The 20,823-nt window shown below is 48.8% G+C and overlaps 1 protein-coding gene across 9 annotated transcripts in view; it reads right to left on the bottom strand.

Moving 5' to 3' along the window:
- Positions 1 to 20,823, bottom strand: part of LOC115387603 (RNA binding protein fox-1 homolog 1-like) — a 248,013-nt gene that overhangs the window by 48,738 nt on the left and 178,452 nt on the right. For 7 of the 9 annotated variants that reach the window (XM_030090384.1, XM_030090385.1, XM_030090382.1 and 4 more), the window contains one exon: positions 3,953 to 4,246. In XM_030090384.1, the coding sequence (XP_029946244.1) occupies positions 3,953 to 4,246 (294 nt within the window). Of the gene's footprint in view, positions 1 to 3,952; positions 4,247 to 10,471; positions 10,717 to 20,823 lie in introns of those variants that run through there. The other 2 variants (XM_030090383.1, XM_030090387.1) reach the window with 2 other exon arrangements.

Below are 20,823 nucleotides of genomic sequence, written 5' to 3'. Positions count from 1 at the left end.
AGAGTCATGCTGGCTTCAGGCTGGAATCCAGGTTACCTTCCTCCAGCTGAACGATGTTCGTATCTACATCGGGGGATCGGAGGCAGGTGGTGGATTCTTGTTGATCCCGTCGTTTTCAGTTTGACCTCTGACATTCAGGCTCTTCTCTCCGGGTCACTGGAGTGTGTGCCGTCGCCACGCCAAACTAAAGGGCGTCCTGAAGACTCCCGGGAAGCCAACGGGCCGGTTCAACTCAGCGGCTCGAGGAGCAAAGAGCCTTCAGGGTCTGGTGATTTCTAATGATCTGCTCCGGAGCCGAGTGTGTGGAGAAAGGTCTTCAGCAGGTCCAGGATGGCTCACATTCAGATGGTGAACCACCTCTGAGCGCCAGGAGGGTTCTGGAAAGACCTCCAGGACTCATCGTCACCGCTCCTTCAGAAGACAGCGTCTACTGGAATGAAGACGTCCACTAAGAGAGGCAGCATCTTTAAAAGCGTCAGGCAAAACTCATTCTGCATCATGTGTGCTGCTTTTATAACGATCCAGAGATCAGAAATGGACGATACACAGATAACAGTATCCTGACTGACTGCAGACGTCCAGTCTGTTTCCTACACTTCAGAAACGGCGGTGGCAGCGTTGAAGGCAGTGCAGGAAAAGCAGAGTACCGTAGTTTAATAACACCTTGGGAGCAGCTGACACACAGTAAACGACAGCTTTCACAGTGTTTGTTTTTATTCTTCTGACACCGCGGAGAGCTCTGGATGGGTTACAGGATATCCGGACTCTGAAGGAGCTCAAGCTGTTAGCCTGGGATGCTAATGCTAACTGTGGTGACGATCCTTCAAGGCTTTGGAAGACTTCTATCACCAACAAAAAGTAGGTAAAGTGGCACGAAAAGAAGCTCGATGAGTGGAGCAGAGGACAGCGGGACAGCAGGACAGCAGGAGGACAGCAGGACAGCAGGAGGACGGCTGATGGGACTTCCAGATGTGCAACACCACATCTCCTCTCCTTCCTCTGCTGGAGTCATTTAGAGGCCGCAGCAAATAAATCATCAGGCGGCACTTTCAGCTGCTGCATTCCCCACTAGGAAATGATCAACGTTATGAAGGATTAAAGCTGGAAAATCACATTTCCTGCTCCGCAAACTGCTGCTGCTGCTGGAGACCGGCGGAGCAGGACGGCGGACCGGAGCCTCGCTCGTCCACATCAGGATGAATTCATCTCTTCGTTCCAGAAGCTGACTGAAGAGCGTGGACGAGGACGTTCAGAGCGAGAGCAGCGGCGTTGAGGACAGACTCGGGACAACGCCGTCCTTGGTTCCCAAAACCACCCGACACACATCCAGAGACCTCAGCGGTCTTCAGCAGGTCGCTGAAGCAGGCACTTCAAACTGCCTCGATACTGCAGGAGCGTTTAGTGATCCGTCCACCAGGGGGCGCCGCGCCAAATCAACTGGACCAACACCAGAAGAAGAAAGGTTAAATAATAAAGTTCATGATCACTGAGAAGGAAGAGCAGTCGGAGCCTCTGATCATTTCTCGTTCACACCAGAGCTCAGTGCCGCCCCCCTTGGTGACCAGTGGTACTGCAATAATAAAACAAACCAGGCTTTAACCGTTTCGACACACATCTACAATGAAACAGTAGAAACTCCTGACAGTCCCAAACTGCTGCCAGCTGCTGGAGCTGTTCACATCACATCCAGACGCTTCATCATCCGGCCCGAGAGGAAGAGGTGGTGTTAAGATGAAGGTGGAGGCTCTAAATGATGCTCCTGTTGTCCATTTAAGGCAGTTAAAATGAAATTAAATTACAAAAACCCATTACGATCCAACCAGACAAACATGTGCAAAACTAGCCTGAAACTTTTTTCTTTTCTTTTTTTTAATATGGGAGGACACACACACACACACACACACACACACACACACACACACACACACACACACACACACACACACACACGTCAGTTTCCTTTATATGGCACAGCTCTTGCCTCAGTCTACATTCACGTCAGTCATGCTTTTAAAAAGAGCTGCAGAAGTAATTATACTCTCTGTGTAAGCGATTTATTTAATTGGATTAATTAGAGGGCTGTCAAGTGAATATTTCTAGTAATTGTGTTTCTATAATCAAGAGATTAATTTTGATTCAAATTGATATTCAATGCATGGATTAAGTTAGAAAGTCCAGCTGAGGAGGGAACGGGAGGGTTTTCTCCTCCTCGCTGCCGAGGGAATCCATTATTTAGGGAAAAAAATCCCATCTTTATGACATTTAAGGAAAATGGTGTCATAAATATTTATGAAAATGAAGTGAGTTATAAATCCGGAGAACAAATGGCGGCGCGTGTTTTTGCGGCCGCCTGCGAGGCCGCGCTCACACACGCAGCATTATAAAGTGTATGAATTCTATTAGAGGAAAGGCCCCGGAGATCACTTGGTGATTGTCTTTGGGGAACTGCAATGTTGGAGCGATAATCAGATAACACAGAAATAAATATGAAAAAAAAAACAAAACAAAATCATTGTTTTCTTCAAGTGCTGCTCTCAATGCACACAAACCGACGCAGCCGGGCGGAGTGACGGGAAGCCATCTGCTGCCGGTCAGCGGCTCAGAGTGGATCGATGGAGCAAACCCACAACAAGCGGTGGAGGCAGGAAGTGGACGGGTGGAGGTCGTTCTCTCAGCGGTGCTGCTCCAGCACGGCTCTCTCCGGAGGACTGGACATCCTGCCTGTTTGCTACAAACAAACAGCGGCCTCTGCGTGTGTGTGTGTGCGTGTGTGTGTGTGTGTGTGTGTGTGCGTGTGTGTGTGTGTGTGCTGCCAGTCAAACCTCTGTGAGGACCACAGTCTCTGCAGAAAACCAGACTTTTCCTCAGACAAATTTCAAATCCACTCTGACAGTTGACTGCAGAGCTCAGTTTCAGTCAAGCTGTTGATTAATTACCCAGCAGGCCGAGGCCTCGCTCACACTCGCTTTCACGTGAAGAGGGAAAACGTCCTTTTACGAGACGAAGGTGATCAGAGCTGCGCAAAACGCTAATTCTCAAAAACTCTTTGACTGTGTCTCCAGAGAAAAACAACTTTCTGAACCACTGCTGTGTCTCCAGTGTTACTGTTCGGAGTGTACGGTTCTCCGTGTTCTCCAGTGTTACTGTTCGGAGTGTACGGTTCTCCGTGTTCTCCAGTGTTACTGTGCGGAGTGTACGGTTCTCCGTGTTCTCCAGTGTTACTGTTCGGAGTGTGTGGTTCTCCGTGTTCTCCAGTGTTACTGTGCGGAGTGTACGGTTCTCCGTGTTCTCCAGTGTTACTGTTCGGAGTGTGTGGTTCTCCGTGTTCTCCAGTGTTACTGTTCGGAGTGTACGGTTCTCCGTGTTCTCCAGTGTTACTGTTCGGAGTGTGTGGTTCTCCGTGTTCTCCAGTGTTACTGTTCGGAGTGTACGGTTCTCCGTGTTCTCCAGTGTTACTGTGCGGAGTGTACGGTTCTCCGTGTTCTCCAGTGTTACTGTTCGGAGTGTACTGTTCTCGGTGGTTTCACTACTAAAGCTCCAGCTCGTGGACCAACATGAAGACGACATCGTTTTCAGAGTTTCTGCGGTTTCCTTGGAAACAGACGTTTCACCGTTTAGACATGAAGCTCTTCTAACGTGAGAATGAAAAATCGATGTGTTTTATTTTGAAACGCGGCTGTGGGCCTAAATGACGTAAAGCTGACTCTCCATGGTTCTCATTCTGAGTTGCACTTCGTCGTTTGGTTGTTTGACCTTTGAACTGGGACGATTCTGATAATCATTTCAAACGTGAGCTTGTTTACATTCTAGAGGTTTCCGTCCCGGTTCAGACTCAAACTGTTGGTTGGACTCAGAAGCATCCGATGTGTTGGTTGAGTTGAAGTTCTGTTGTCGACGAGCAGCATGTGGTTGTTTCTGGCAGCCATGTTTGTCTGGGCGCTGCGGGACTTACTGTGGCTGTGCCGGTGACCGTCTGGCTGGCGGACTCGGAGCCGCCGGGCTCGCTGTGGCTCTGTGTCGTCTGGTACATGTTGAGCGGGTGCTCGCTGACGGACGCCTGCACGCCGCTGTAGTCCTGCGCCGCCGCCGGGTGCTGGTGCGGATGCGGGTGGGTGTGCGGATGCGGGTGTGGGTGCGAGGCGGTGAACTCCGCTGGGATGCCGTTCTGGGGAGGGGGGGCGAACTGGGCCGACGGGTAAGCCTGGGCCATGGATGGGTCCGGGGGCGCCGGTGTGTCCTGGTTACCCTGCGGGGGCCAGAAGGAGCCACACGTCAGAAACACCCACTCCCACCAAGACAAGATACCATAACGTGAAAATCTCCCAAAAATTCTTAAATTCAATAAAAGATGCCTCATAAATTCGATTCCATTCATCACTAATTCACAGCTTTCTCTCAGGTTATCAGACACAGTCTGAAATATTCAGCATCAATGTTCAAAAAAAAGAAAAAAAAAAAGACAAAATTAAGTACCGGTATTTTTCAATATAATGTGGGATGAAATAAGAGAAATAACAGAGAATAAGAGCTTCTTCTTTTCACGTGTTAAACAAATAAACATGAAATAGTAGTCTGAATAATCCGTTTAGAGAAATCTACCATCACAATATACGTCTTACTGCTTTTCCATTTTAAAACATAAACGATCACCTAAACGTCCCAAAGTTCTGAGTTTGGCGAACTCTGAGTGGACAGATCAAAGAGTGATTCAACCCGAAGCTGAACGTTTGTCCATGAATTAGTAAAGCCTCCAGGACAGGGGCGTGACCGACAGCACGTTTGATCACCATGCAGCAGACATGCATGTGTCCCTCTGCGGCAAGTCAACATCTACATCAAATATTAATGAGGTTTTCCTTTAATGTTGGGAAACTGAATGAATGTCCAGGTACAGATTCTCACATGCATGCGTTTTAATTCAATAAGCTGAATTTCAATCTGTAGCAGCAGTTCTCATACACTGGTAAATAATTCTTCGCAATACATCTGAATCTGAGCTTGACTGTACTCCACATCCAGGGTAACCCCGACCCTCGTGATGAACAGTGGACACACACTGTTTTCTCACTTCATGAGAATATAATGATCCATACAGAGCGAGGAGCCTTTCCTGCAGCTGCCAGAGCAGAATATATTATTATGTTGTTTACATCTGCAGCGTTGCTTCAGTTCCTCAAACGTTGGTTTCACAGAGAGGAAGAGCGGCGGCGGACCCGGAGACGAGCGGCGGCTTTCACAGGAAAATATACAGGGGAAACGCTTTAACTCTTACATGCAGATTATGTCAAATGGCAGCAGAAAACTGTCATCTTCCTTCTGGGAACTGAACAGGAAGGTTTAATCCTGAGATTAGATGAAGATGTGAGGAGAATCCAGAACAAACAGTGAAGTCCTGCCAGCAGATGTCACGATTTCAGTACAAATCCCTCCTTAATACCAGGTGCTAAATTGTCTCTCGGTGTGGTTGGGGTATCAATCCGATCTGTAATGGCTGTAAATAACCGCGGATTGGAGATCATTTGTTTGTCAGGTAATCCCGGGTTCCCTTCAGAAATGCCGCTCTTAATTTTATTTCTCAAACCTGCTTCGCTTCCTTTTATTCCCTCTTTTTAAATTTAATTTCATAAACCGTTCTATCGGTCTCGGCTCTGCTGTGGTAACCCTGATTCATCACCTCTGCAAACGCATATGTTATTAACTACATTTTTTTCAGTTTTAAAAAATCTGCCAACTTGTTTTTAAAAAAAAAAAAAACAAAAAAAAAAAAAAACAGCTTTTGGATATTTTGAGTATTTTATCTGACTTAATATTTTCATGATGAAGAAAAAAAAAGCAGATCGGGAGAATTGGCAGGCGTCTTCATCTGCACTTTTTATTCCTCTCAAAACAGAAACATCCGACTCAAAAAGCTGTAAAACATTCACACCTGAGAGCGTCACACCTTAAAAAACTAAAAAACCGACATTTTCAAGTCTCATCTGTTAAATATAACTCTTCTAAATCCGCCTCGGCTGTGCTCACACTTCAGCTCCTTCCCATGTTCAGGTTCTCATCCCATTACGTAGTAGCTTAAAGCAAATATTGTGCGCACGCACACACACACACACACACACACACACACACACACACACACACACAGAAGCTGAAATTCTCTGACAGATGTGCAAAAAAACCAAAAACAGCACACAGGATTGAAGTCTTGGCAGTTTGGCACAGAGAATTGTAAGAATAAAACAAATAAATAAAGAAGATAAATAAAGAAGGCAAATGCACTTAGTTCATTTGCCTTCTTTATTGTAGAATATCAGGCGTTTCTTAAAAGTTCTGGAAAAAAAAACTGGAAGAAGTTTTTTTTATGAAGACGTAACTTCCAATGTGATTTACAGCATTTTTTGTTTTTACCGTTAGAAAAGGAGATGCAGCTCATGGTGGTCAGAGACGCTTCCTCAGCTGGCCCCCCACGACTTTCATTAGCAGATTTTATCAGGCGATATTTTTTCTGTCTTGCACCTTCTTCGTTCTTCCCTTCTTTTCTGAACCGCTTCTGTTTCTCTTCTGTTATTCTGCAGCTGTGATTCATCCCTTAATAAGTTTAATCTCGTCCCGTTTTGTGCTTGTGGAGCTCTGAGCTCCACCCGATCGCGGTGTGGTAAAATAAAGCTCAGACAAATGGAAGTGATACCAGCAGAACGTTCTAGACTAAACTAATACATGCAAAACCCTCATTTGAATATTTCCATTTGCATCTGATCGCTCATGGTGATGCATGAGCTTACAATTTATTGCACTTTAGACAGGATCCGAGTAAATCAAAAGCAGGTCTTCTGATTAATTCAGCTCAGATTCCATAAAAAAAAAAAGCACTTAAAAATATGGAAACATTTCCATTTTCGAGCGCTGTTTGTTGTTTGTTGACTAGACTTTGGTTCATTGGTCTCATCGGCAGCAGGTCCATTCAGAACACAACCAACGCTGAATCTCATGAAAAAAAGAAAATGAATCCTCAGTGGATCGGCCCCAAGTTCAAAACCTGCAGCAACCTTTCGAAAAGCCAAGCGATTCTCACGCGCTGCCATTGATCTCCATCCAGCCGGTTCTGCTCAGACAGAACGAGGCTGCAGGTGGAGACCCGATCGCAGGGTTGATGCGAGGGCTCCGGAGGTCAGGGCAGGCTTCACACATCTGGATTCAAACCGGGAATAATCTGGAATGATGCAACAAGCTGTCGGAGGAGTGCAATACTTTGATTTTCTTTACTTTTAAAGTATCTGGACTTCAGTCCGGATTACTGCAGCTGCGGCTTAATGCTGCATTCAGACTCGCTTGAGGTCCCATTATGACGTTTTCTCTTCAAACTTTGCTGTCAAAGTTAAAAAACAAAAATAAAACATTAATGTAAAATTTAGATTATTAAAAGTAAAGACCTTTGGTCCAGCACTGGTTCGCTTCATCGGCCAACGTTAGGAAACTGAATTTTGGAATGGGAAGGAACACTGTATAAAGTGTTAAACGTCACACACACCCAAAGTGATCACACTTTGACTCATATGCATTTTGTGGACGATCAATAAGAATTACTCTGAGATTTACTTTAAATATGTTCAGATGAGGGTCGGATGTGTTAGTGGAGGAAGTTATCAAACATATTGGATTATTACAGCAGGCAAATCTGAAAGTGGCAAATTAAAAAAGGTGTTACAACTCAAAATGATCTCATAATAAAATCTGTGAGCGTCCAGTCGAGGAAATGTGTCTCAACACGGTAACTACAGCTTCTCTGCCGAAAGCTGCTTGGCTTCCTTTGAAAAATACAATGAAAAACAGAAATAATGCAAATATAAATCACTGTGCAAGTTTTAACAGATTTTAATCCCCTCCAAAGGTTTCGTGGCATCTGGTGCATCATGCATGATATTCCAAATTTTGCCATTTTCCTCCAAAGTCCTCCATAGATATGAAGTTTGGATTCCTTTTCTACAGAACCAACCTTCAGCAGGTCAGACTCAGAGACAGTGAACGCACCACGAGGGAGAGTGGACCGAAAACACCCAGTGAGGACTCGAAGCGCCCCAAAACAGACTGAAAGATACTCAAACGTAAAAGTTCCTGTGGTCCCTGAACGCAGCACACAGAACAAAAATGCAGGCCGACCACACACTGCCGTGTGGGCAATGGGGCAAGTCGATGCAGCGTTTCTCTGCAATCCCAGATTCACAGCAGAACTGCGGAGGCTTCAACACCAAACATGGTCAGTCCTGACGAGGAAACACCGACCGCTGCAGCCGGGCTGCACACACACTGCTGCAGCCGACGCTGCCAAAACCCCGTGTGTGTGTGTGTGTGTGTGTGAGGGAAGTTACTCCAGTGGGACATTTGTCTCTCAGCCATTACAGAAGAGGGAGGGGGAAGGGGGAGGGGGGGAGGGGGGGGGGGGGGGGGGGGCGTGCAGCCATATGTAGGAAAAAGCAGCAGAGTGAAGGAGAGAGAGGGATGCAGACAGTGAGTCTTGGCTGAATGCTCTGCTGTGTAATGAGAACCACATTTAAAAGGCTGAAATATGCTTTACGTGGCAGAGTCCTGCACTCACACAACCGCACGCTCAACACACACAGTCGCAGGAAACTGAAGGAATACAATTAAAATTCTGTATGAGCGCAGAGAGGCGGGCAGGCAGGAATTCCTCCTTCTCCAGATAGAAATGTGGCCCAGCACGCTTCACCGGAGCATTGTTTTACTCCAGAATAGTACTCTGGTTTGACATTTAGCTCACTCCCTCCTCCTCTGATTACATCTCTCCTCTAACATAGAATCTCCCATTAGCTGGATTCCCCTGACAGACTTCACGGTATGTTTTCCGTGCGCTGGGCCTTCGGCGCCAGGCCACAGCCTGGTGGAACGTTTTACCAGATCACGCACGCTCGCATTATATTTGGGTACAACTTGTGCTTTATTTTCATCGCTCTTGCCCAACAGTGGCTGAAGGGGTGCCAGTCAGCGGCGGTTCCTCCGACGTCCTGCTGCTCTGAGAGAACATGGAGTCCACACCTCTGCAGACAAGACAACACATCTGCTCCAGGAGGCGACGGGACCTCGTTCCCGTCGGGAATGCATTCACAGACGCGTTGAGGAGCTTGATTCGAGTTCAGAGTATCTGGCCTGCTGCTCCAGTTATTCCCACTTTCCATACAAACAGACACAACAAGGCTTTACTGCGAGTCTGCAGCGTGAAAGCAAATATTCAGCTGGAGGGCGCTATGCCATCCTTAAGTGAAGACGAGACACGCAGGTCAACTTTAAAAGCTTGAGAAATGTGCTGTGATCTCTGAAGGCTGTTGGAACCGATGAAGAAATGAGGATTTAGTTTATTTCAGCAGGTGATTTCTTCTAACAGAATAATCATTTCCATGATTTATGTTTGACTCCAGTGGTAAAAAAAAGGCTGAATATTTATTCTCCAGCAACCGGTTTGAAGTTTTTATACCTGAGATGGTTTATTTAAGCTCTTTACGCAGAGAAGACAAACCCGAAACGACATTTCATTTGCCTCTGTTTAACTCTGCTCTGGTCATCCCTCAGAAACATGCATCTGTCATAATGCTGTGGGTCTGAGAGCAAATTCAGCAACGTGCAAAATTTAAGAGGGACTTTCATCTGAGGTGAGAAAAAAAACTCTTTATTCTGAGAAATTAAGAAAGATCTTTATCAGCAGCCGTCCCATGAGAGCCGTTAAATTGCCTGACGTGAAGGACGTTAGTCTGAGAGGACAGAGGACAGCTGAGCACTGAGGCCGCTTCTCCTGCAAACAGGAGCATGGTTGAATAGTAACCTTTGGCCCGCCAGCAGCAGCTAACGCTAACGCTAACGGGCACGGACAGTCAGAGAAGGCTCTGCGGCTGCCAGACTTTCTGAAGGAACGGCCGCATGACGGCGAGCGACACCTCGCTCTGCACAGCCGGTCAGCGGGACAACGTCTCTCTGGACGCTCCAGCGCAGGACAGACCACAGAAACTTCAGCTGGACTTCCAGGGACGCTGTCAGTCCACAGAGGGGGGTGACAGTCCAGTGGGTCTGCCTCCTCCCTGCCTGACTCTAAACCCGCCGGAGCTTCCTTCTCCGTGTCATTCAGTCGGCTGCAGCGCTCGCTCTCATAAACCCCATTCCTCCCGGCGCTCACCGCACATGAAGATGAAAGGAGGAGGTGGACGGAGAGAGAGAGAGAAGCATGCTGACACCCACACACACCCAGATTCTGCAGACCTGCACACACACACACACACACACACGCACACACACCCAGGCAGGCACGCTCGCACACAACCCACAAAGGGAGCATGCAGCATGCAGCTTTCTGCCATCGCAGCAGTGTGCAGAAAGAGAGAGAGGGAGAGAGAGAGAGAGAGCTGAAGCAACAATGAGGAAGAAAGAAAGAGAGAGAGGAGATGGAGGTAGAAATGCGTATTCTCAGAAGTACCTGCTCCACCATCTCGCCTCTGCCTTCCTCCATGCACATCCAGCTGCGCTATAAAGTCCAGCCCGCCAGCGCCTGCCTACAGCTAGCATCAATTATGGATGGCTTTGTGTGCGAGTGTGTGTGTGTTAGCGTGGAAGTGTGTGTGTGTGTGTGTGTGTGTGTGTCTGTGTGTGTAAGCGGAATGAGCAGAGGAGGGAGGAGGAAGAGGAGGTGCCACTGTGAATGAAAGCAGAATTCTCCAAAATGTTTTCCCCGCTCGTCTGTTCTGCAGCTCCGTCCGCCCGGCTCTAATTGGACAGAGTGGAGCGTGGACGTCCCCGTCTCCTCTCTGCATGGACGGCTTCTCTCCACTGGACCTCAGAGCTCACGCCGACCGGGAGGCTGTGTGTGAATAAATCCCGTTTCTGAGCAGCAGCGGCTCCGGCAGAGCTGCTGACATCCTGGATGAAGGAGACGTCTGATGTGGAACACCGGACGGACGGGAGGAGGTCCTCCCACAAGTCCTCAAATAAAAGTCACGGCGGGCCAGCCGAGGAGCGCCCGTCAGCACAGAGACCAGCGGACTCACAGACCGGCTGCAACATGCTGGAAACCACATCAGCCAAACATCACACTGCTCTGCGTCCGATGATTTCTTTGTTTCATGACAACATTCTACATTTGGTTTGCGTGTTGAGATCCTCAGTGCAGGCACATCTCCCGAAGAAGGAGGGTTTTCCGTGACTAATATCAGGAGGGTTGGCATAAAATGTGCTCGGGCTGCAGGGAGGCGGTGCAGCTGGCCGGCCTCGGAGCCCCGGAGCCCCGGAGCCTCGGAGCGCTGACGGCTGTGCCACGCTGCAGCCGGGCATTATCACCGCTCTCCTTATCTGCTGCTGCCTGCAGGGAGGAACACAGATACAGCTCCTCGCTGCACACCAACATTACATGGAGACGTGCACGGCGTCCTCGTGCACGGATTCAGGCCGAGGTTTCAACCATTTCACCGTTTACGGAACATCAGAGAGTCGAATGATGCTGTTAAATCCTGGAAAAGCCTTCAGTGAAAATGTGTTAAGCTGCTAAAAAGCCAAATGAACGTCCTGATTGGAGGAAGTCTGAAGCAGCTGCTCGGATATGAGCAGGATGCAGGTTAGAACAGAAAGGCCTCGCGCCGGTCAGGCTGATTATCATGGCTGCTGAGTCGATCACACGGTGAAGCGAATTTGGGTGAAAAGCCTCTGCCTTGTTTTTTATTTTTTTCTGATTTCCACATTCACATGACTTGTTTTAATCAAAAATACTTGCAAATTGGCAAAAACCAAACAGCTATTCCCGCCAAATCAGGCAACAAAGAGAGCTCCACTTTACTTCCCTCAGCAAATGAAGCCACTCAATTTGAGCTTCATCCCCGCTCTCTCTTGATGATGATAATTATTTCGGTAGCTGGTCCGTGGCCTCCACCTCTCTCATGTGGCGCCAGACTCTCTCTGAGTGGAACGCTGGATACTTCCTCTCCAGCGCCACCGGCCCACAGCGGATCGGCGAGGACGGGACGACCAGACCAGCAGAGGCAGGTCAGTGGCGTCCGCCCATCTGCCTCCACATCCACCTCCCAGAACAATCACACCCAGCATCACCTGCACGTCAGACAGCTGCAGGACACACACATGCACGCACGCACACACACACACACATGCACACCAAGTCCAACTAACAGTCTAACAAATGCAACTTATAATCCAGATGCTGTGGAAGTGGAGCGGCGGCGTTCCACCACACAAAGCTTCAGCGCTCCTGTCGGCTCGACACTCCGCCGTAAATATTTTGCATCTGTAATTGAATGTTTGCTAACCGAGGCGGCTGGACGGCGAGACGACTGCACGCTTCAACAAACTCACGGCGTTAAATGTGAACTTTAATTAACACGGTGCGGTAAATTAGAACACATCCCAGTTGATCCGTCTCTGTCCAATCAGACGGAACTTCACATCTTCACGTCTGTGAAGAGGATTTTTCCAAAGGAACTTACTTCTTTTCAAAAATACAAATCTTTTTTACGACCATGCAAATGCTCCCACTCTGCCTGCTGCTTTTTCACGTTTCTATGTGTGTCTTGGAGTTTTCCGTGCTGACTTGTGGACGGCGCTTTCAGCTGTGGTTGTTCTCAAACCCCCACCTGGAGGACAAAGCGTTCCCCTGCCTCCCGGTGGCGGGTACCGCCGTCAGCCGTTAATTAGTGGTCATAATTTTATGACTGATCGTGTAAACATGGAAAACGAAGTTTGTTTGTCTGGACTTGTGCTGGGCGCACGTGTGAAGCGCCGCGCCGCCGTCGCTGTCACAGCGCCGCTCTTCTGGGGTTTAACACTTGTTCATTTGCTTAACAAGTCCACAGATGTTGTTCTGTTGTCAGGATCAATGTTTGCACTTAGTTGTAACTGAAAGCCATTACACTGGCACATGCAGCCAGCGAGCGAGCGCGAGCGAGCGGCTGTGAAAGCAGCCATGATGGCGTGGTAATATGGGCCCATCTGTTGGCTGTTGCAGGGAGGTGTTTGAGTCTCACACACCAAACTGTGAATAAACCTGTAAAATCACCTCGTAAAACCACAAAGTTTTTCTTCTCATTTTTTATAGCGCCACAATATGTTCTTGTAACGTTTCACAAGTATTTTATCAGCCAGCATCACTTTCGAGGAATGTTTATGTAACCGTAAAAGACAGACAGACAGACAGAAGCGTCCACACGGCTTCCTGGGAGCTTTAAGAGCTCGTGTCCGGGACGTCTCGGCTCCTGGAAGCGCTCGGTCGACCTGTGGAGACGCTCGCGGTCGTGGACCCGGCGCCGGAACTGCAGCGCTCCTGCCCCGTGCGGCGGCGAGGGCCGGCGGTCGGCGTGTCTCGCTCCGAGTCCTCGGGACTCGTGTGTTCCTCTCCTCGCTCCGTCCGAACTGTGTGGGCAGGTTTTCAAGGTTCATCTCACCCGCTTAAAATTTGATTTCTGACAGAGAGCCTCGCCATAAACTGTGACGCGACCTTGGCTGACTGACACCAGCCGCCATGCAGATGAGCCTGCCCACGCACACACACACACACACACACACACACACACACACACACACACAGGCGGTTAAAGCCCAGGGTGTTGTTGTTGCCAGGGTTATTTGAGGGTTTTCACCCTCCAACTATTTAATCTACCAGTTAATTCATTCACCAGTCACACAGATCCTACTGGGGCTTCACACCGTCACTCTGTGTGAGGATGAATGAGTGTGTGCAGCGCGTCATTCAAGCCCAAACACACACACAGGCTGCGCGGCGCTGCACTGCAGTCAGGTTTTCAGACCTGCTGTTATTATGCTGGTGATGCTGATGAGAAGCGTAGTGGAGCCTTCAGAGATGCTCCCTCACCTCCGGGCGGCGGAGTGGGCGTCGAGCTGCCGCCGTGATTGACAGCCCAGACTTCAGGGCAATGTTAACAAACTAAAATATTGACTGGCAGTGTTTTGTTAGCGGTGCAGTATGAGAAATACATCTGCAATGAGCTGCAGCTGGAAAGCGAAGGTTAACGCTGCGTGCTCAGCCGACCGTGCACAGCCCCGGCCCGTCACATTCCGCCATTTTCCATCAATTACAAGAACACGAGCCACTGAAGATCACTTGGTTTAATTAGTCTGCAGTGTTTGCCAGGTGGATCAGGGGTCTGCAAGCCATAAAACCATATGGAAAAAAACATTTTAGTCTCTGTTTGCACACCAGATTATCTTCCAGACTGACTTCAGCTCGCTGCTGAAAAGAGACAGCAAGGCAGGTAAAACAGGTAAAATGACTAAAGATGATCATGAACTGGTTTAAAATGGTAAAAGATGGAGAACAGAAGGGATCAAAAGAGAAAACACTCTGACATGATTAGAGTGGATTATATTATTACGACTGGAGTTTTTAGTCTAGAATAATTTTGACGAGAACTGATGACAGAAGAAGCAACTCATCTAAACTTGGATTTTCACTCCACTTGGATTTGGTTCGATTTGAAAGCTTTCATCCTGATTTTTCAGCCCCCAGAATAAAGTGTTATCAGAGAGCAGCAAAGAGCAGGAGCAGCGTTTCTGGTTGTTTAGTGATAGTTTTTAAAGTCTTCTGAGCTTTTAGCTGAAGAACAGTCTGACAGGTTGTCATCTGTGTTTCAGACGGTCTCACCGCTCTGAGCTGCAGGTCAGCTGACGGATTTAAAACCACTGTGTGTGTGTGTGTGTGTGTGTGTGTGTGTGTGTGTTGGTGGTGTTATGGAACAGTGACTGACAGTCAGTATGGAAGATGTTCTCATGTTATGCAGACCAGCAGCTGAGTTTTGACAAAGTAATTCCCAGAGTGCAACACGAGTCCAGAAACACAGAAACGCAGAGCAGGAGCAGAGGGAACCTGCTGGAAGAACCTAAAACACGTATAGGAAAATATAACACACAGATACATGTTAATCCACACACACGCACACACACACACACACACACACACACACACACACACATTACAGGTCCCCCAAGGACGTATCAAACGTTTTCTTCCTACAACGTTTCCAAGGCAACATGAAGATGAGCTTCCACTGGCTTTGCTCAAAAGTATCGTGGCCAACGCTTCAAACTGATCCAAAACCCAGCTCTGTGTGTGTGTGTGTGTGTGTGTGTGTGTGTGTGTGTGTGTGTGTGTGTGTGTGTGTGTGTGTGTGTGTGGGTGACAGCGAGCGAGCAGCAGAGTAAAAATAGATAAATTCAAACATGATGAGCGCAGGAGCCGAGCAGAAGAAATTGCTGCAGATATTCGGACATGAATTCCTGGAAGATGGTGCAATCTAATAAATGTTGCAGGAAAACGTGGGAATTAAGGGGAGCGCTCCGAACGAGCTCCTCCCCGGGAACGCAGCTGTCGGTATATCTGTATATTTTACATATTCATCATATTAGATGCTTCACAGATGAAAAAACACGGAGCAGATATTGTAGAGGCGCACTGCAGGTTGAACATCTTCAATACAACTCGCTACAGAAAAGTAATGAAAAATATATCAGGTTTTGGTATATGGGGCACATTGTGAGACCATACATCAAGCTGTTGTGGAGGAATTCATCCCCGCTGCATATTTGCATAGAAACAGCTGTTTTGCATTCACAAAGTTACCGCTCTGCATTAGAATACGGCAGAGAACACTGACCACATCTCCATACGACATGCCGCCGCCGCCGCTTATGCATGTGTAGCAGAGCGGAGGAACAAAGCGCCGGCGCTCCATTTCAGGCTCCCCGGGCCGCAGGACGCCACAGCGCAGCTCCACTTCACCAAAACAAGACTTTCAGAACAATCACAGGGCGTGCTGGATGCTGTAATGAAACAGCGAGCGACGGAGGAGGAGGGTCAGCGTGACCGTTTTACATTAGATCATCATTTACACGTGGTAAATCCGACATCCTGACGCCTCTCTGGGTAAATACACACAGGAGCGAACATCTCAACATCTGGCCAGCTCGATTTCTCTGCTCAGAAACCCAAAACCTCTTCCTGCTGCTGATTATAGGATGTAAAGTCACGTTAGAGGGTCTCTGGTTCTACCGTCATCTGAGGAACCCGGCGCTCCAGACGAGCCGGCGGACCACACAGCGCAGAGGAAGAACCGCCTTTCAACAGGAAGTTTTAAAAGATTAATAAAGGATCCCTTTTTAGCACATCTTCAATACCTTTTATCCGCGGTGTCCCCCAGGGATCACTACTGGGTCTCCATTTTTCAGAGTTTTTTTCCCTGCTTGAAAACGACAGACTTTTATAAATTCCTAATTTGCGGAGCGTCGGTCTCACTTTTGCAGTGTGTGTTGCGTAACGTAGAGCGCTGGAATTTCAGACGAGCCAGATGGACTGACCACACGCAGCGCCGTGCTCGTCTGGTTTCTCCTCAGGTTCTCCTGTCTGGTGGATTTCAGTCAAGTTCTCAGGGAAATGAAGGGAACGAGAAAACTGGTCCTGGTTCTGGTTCCAGTTCTGGTCCTGGTCCTGGTCCTGGTGATGGTTATGTAGCAGGACAGCTGACCTCCACCCAGGAAGCAGCGAAACGTGGTTGTGATGTGGTGGATGAGCTGAAGGGAGAGCTCCACCCTCAGCCTGCAGCCAGGCAGTGGGGCGGGTGGAGGAGCGCTCACCCAGCAGCCACCGCCTGCGAGGACGGATGCTTCTGAAACTCCTGCTTTTTGGCACTTTGTTCCGCTCACGGAGGTTGTGGGTTTGAATCTGTTCCTTGGGGGGTGTGTGTGTGTGTGTGTGTGTGTGTGTGTGTGTGTGTGTGTGTGTGAGATGAAGCGGCGCCGGCCCAGGCGGCCCGGCCTCCAGCCTGACTCGGTTCGATCGACTCCGGCGCCTCGCCGCCCTGAAGCTGGACCAGCGGGTGAAAGGATGAACGGATTTCTGTGTTCATGAGAGTCAGAATACGGCGGTAATTTATTTGTGACGTACAAAGCTGAGAGCTTGCGTCCATATCTGCAGTTTAATGAGAGGATTAAGATGCTGGAGATAAACGGAGCTTCTGATGAGTGTATTTCTGATCTGGGTTTGTAGATTTCGACTGTTTGGGCGGGTTGCCTCTGTTTCCACCGTCAGGGCCAACACGTGAGGCTCCGCCCCTCCAGGGTAAAGTCTCCGGGCGATGTCCCACCAACACGCCGCTCCGTCCTCCTCTCATTTATACAGGCGCATAAAGACAGTAACGACGTTCAATACATGTACATACGACTGTAAAATGAGATGAAGGTGATAAAGGGATAACAGCCCCTCTGTGTGTGTGTGTGTGTGTGTGTGTGTGTGTGTGTGTGTGTGTGTGTGTGTGTGTGTGTGTGTGTGTGGTGGGGGTTGTCCTCCAGTACAGTATGCTAATTCCACATCAGAAATTTACTTCATTTCCATCACATCTGCTGCAGGCATTAATTCTAATACTTGGCTTTGGGGCTTGTAATTGCATGATTTGCATTTTTCTCTATTATCCATAATCCTTTGCTACACACGCACACACACACACACACACACACACACACACACACACACACACACACACACACACACACACACACACACCTATATATACATATGCATACCCACCCTCACACACAAATTATATCCTACCTCACCCTGACCTCCTATTTTCATTGTTTTTTCCCTCTAAGGTGCTGATATTCCAAACAGTTAAGGTCGCGCGCCGGGAAGCGGCGCCTCCGAAATATCAAACAATCAACTGATTTCAACATAAAGCATGCAAATCAACCAATTTGGAAAACAACGTACAAATATATGCAGGATGGAAACAGAGCAAACAACGCAGACGTAATAAAAATGCAAATGTTTCTCTGCGCGTGCACGTGGTCTTTCTGGCTAAAATAAACACGTGCGCACAGAGCGCGGGCATTCCTGCACACGGTCGACTCGCTGCTGCGTAACCATGGAGTTCATCGGGAGCCGCTCTGTCTACACACCACAGCTTGTCTGCGACAGCGACGTGCACACGTGCGCACACAGACAAACACCGCCACTTCATCTCCGTGCGCTCATTTCCATAATCTACTAAAACTGGCTTCTCTCTCCACTGCAGCAGCTCCACGCGCAAACAGGGATATTCCTTCACTGGAGCATGATGTGTGTGTGTGCGTGCGTGTGTGTGTGTGTGTGTGTCGTCCTGTACAGTTCTCTGCCGCCCAGAGCTGCAGCAGGAGTTCAGGCCTCCCTCCCACAGAGCCTCACACACGTCCAGCCAATTAGCTTCCTGGACTCACCTCGGACCCGTCCTGACAGGCCGAGCGCTCGGAGCACACACTCGCTCCCCGTCCCTCACTGTGTATGAAAGCACACTCGCTCCCCGTCCCTCACTGTGTATGAAAACACACTCGCTCCCCGTCCCTCACTGTGAATGAAAAGATCTCAGAGACACGTTTCCGTCTCCCCGAGAAGTGAAGGAAAGCCGCAATAAACAGGAACATTTCTCACGAAGGCTCGTGATCAATTATTCAGCAGAGGGAGCGCTGGGGGCTGCTGGGAATTCATCTGCAAGGTTTTAGGGACGGCACCTGTGTTTTCAGCACGACGTGAAACGATTCAGCTCTCTGGAAGGACAGACTGACTTCAGTCATTCGCTGTTTGGTGGAATCGTCTCATTTTCTGCATTTTGAAGAAGAGTGAAATCACACTCTTGATGCAAACACACCCGAATGAAAGAGAGTCTGCTGATGCAGGGGCCACATGAAGGAATGTTTGACGGGTCTTTGTTTCGTTTCTCCCATGTATTTGTTTTAATTATGTGAAATGAATACTGAGTTTTTATAGTTTGTGGGCTGGAGAGCCGTCTCTGCTTCTTCTTGTGATGTTGACGGTAATCTGAAGAAGTTCATTAGAGCCATATGTTTGTATTTTATAAATACTCAATGGGAGGAAGCAGTTAAGCCATTAAGCTATTGATCCTCAAACTGTTGTGTTTGTTCCTGCATTGGTACATACGCCCTCTAGTGGTGGGTGAAGGGAAATCTCACATATTTTCCAAACTGAAAATTAATTTGGAAAAGCCGAACATGATCAGTGAGATCCAGGTTCCGGCGCTCAGAGCCAGGAAGCTGGAGAGACGAGTTTAGATGAGCTGAAAGAGTTTTTTATTTGGAACTAACAGCAGATCTGGGGGTGAATGTGTGTGTGTTCAGACTGCTGGAGTGGAAAAGTAAAGATCTGCAACTCTCTCTGAGTAACTTCAGCTTCATCTGCCCGGAGCGTGCACGTCTCCGCCTCAGATGATCACACGGTGCACGGAGCCCGGCAGAAAGCTAGCAGTGTTAGCGGCACGCCGCCACAGCGCCGCAGACACACGGGACCGCCGGCGTTACGCAACGGCTGCGACGAACAGAGCCGGCCCGCTGTGCACGTGCACGTGCACGCACAACACCCACGGAAAGTAGCAGGGTTCCCGAGAACTGCAGCCAAGACTGTAAATAATGCACGCAGGGACACACAGACACACACACACACACACACACACACACACACACACAGACCTGGAAACAAACCATATAATTTGGGATGCGGAGCTTCAGAAAGGCTGGGGAAATGTGAGCGGAGTGTTCTGGAAGCAGAAGCCAGGCGCAGTGTGTTAATGCTGATGTTGGAAAACAATCCTGCTTTTGACAACCGGTTCATTATATAACACCGAGCAGTACAGAGCAGTACAGAGGAGTACAGAGCAGTACCGAGCAGTACCAAGCAGTACAGAGCAGTACAGAGCAGGACAGAGCAGTACAGAGCAGGACAGAGCAGTACAGAGCAGGACAGAGGAGTACAGAGCAGTACCGAGCAGTGCAGAGCAGTACAGAGCAGTACAGAGGAGTACAGAGCAGTACAGAGCAGGACAGAGCAGTACAGAGCAGTACAGAGGAGTACAGAGCAGTACAGAGCAGTACAGAGCAGTACAGAGCAGGACAGAGCAGTACAGAGCAGTACAGAGGAGTACAGAGCAGTACAGAGCAGGACAGAGCAGGACAGAGCAGTACAGAGCAGTACAGAGGAGTACAGAGGAGTACAGAGCAGTACAGAGCAGTACAGAGGAGTACAGAGCAGTACAGAGCAGGACAGAGCAGTACAGAGCAGTACAGAGCAGTACAGAGCAGTACAGAGGAGTACAGAGCAGTACAGAGGAGTACAGAGCAGTACAGAGCAGGACAGAGCAGTACAGAGCAGTACAGAGCAGTACAGAGTAGGACAGAGCAGGACAGAGTAGGACAGAGCAGTACAGAGCAGTACAGAGCAGGACCGAGTAGGACAGAGCAGGACAGAGTAGGACAGAGCAGTACAGAGCAGTACAGAGCAGTACAGAGTAGGACAGAGCAGGACAGAGTAGGACAGAGCAGTACAGAGCAGTACAGAGCAGTACAGAGGAGTACAGAGGAGTACAGAGGAGTACAGAGTAGGACAGAGCAGGACAGAGCAGGACAGAGCAGTACAGAGGAGGACAGAGTAGGACAGAGCAGGACAGAGCAGGACAGAGCAGGACAGAGTAGGACAGAGCAGGACAGAGTAGGACAGAGCAGTACAGAGCAGTACAGAGCAGTACAGAGGAGTACAGAGGAGTACAGAGGAGTACAGAGTAGGACAGAGCAGGACAGAGCAGGACAGAGCAGTACAGAGCAGGACAGAGTAGGACAGAGCAGGACAGAGCAGGACAGAGCAGGACAGAGTAGGACAGAGCAGGACAGAGTAGGACAGAGCAGGACAGAGCAGGACAGAGTAGGACAGAGCAGGGGAGAGTCTGATGATGAATAACCAAAACACAGCTATCAACCCGAAATCCTGATCTCTGTGCAAAG

Source organism: Salarias fasciatus, chromosome 4 (genome assembly GCF_902148845.1).
Source record: "Salarias fasciatus chromosome 4, fSalaFa1.1, whole genome shotgun sequence".
Classification (NCBI taxonomy): domain Eukaryota; kingdom Metazoa; phylum Chordata; class Actinopteri; order Blenniiformes; family Blenniidae; genus Salarias; species Salarias fasciatus.
The sequence above is the reverse complement of the archived record's forward strand: the minus strand, read 5'-3'. Positions and strand labels throughout refer to the sequence as shown.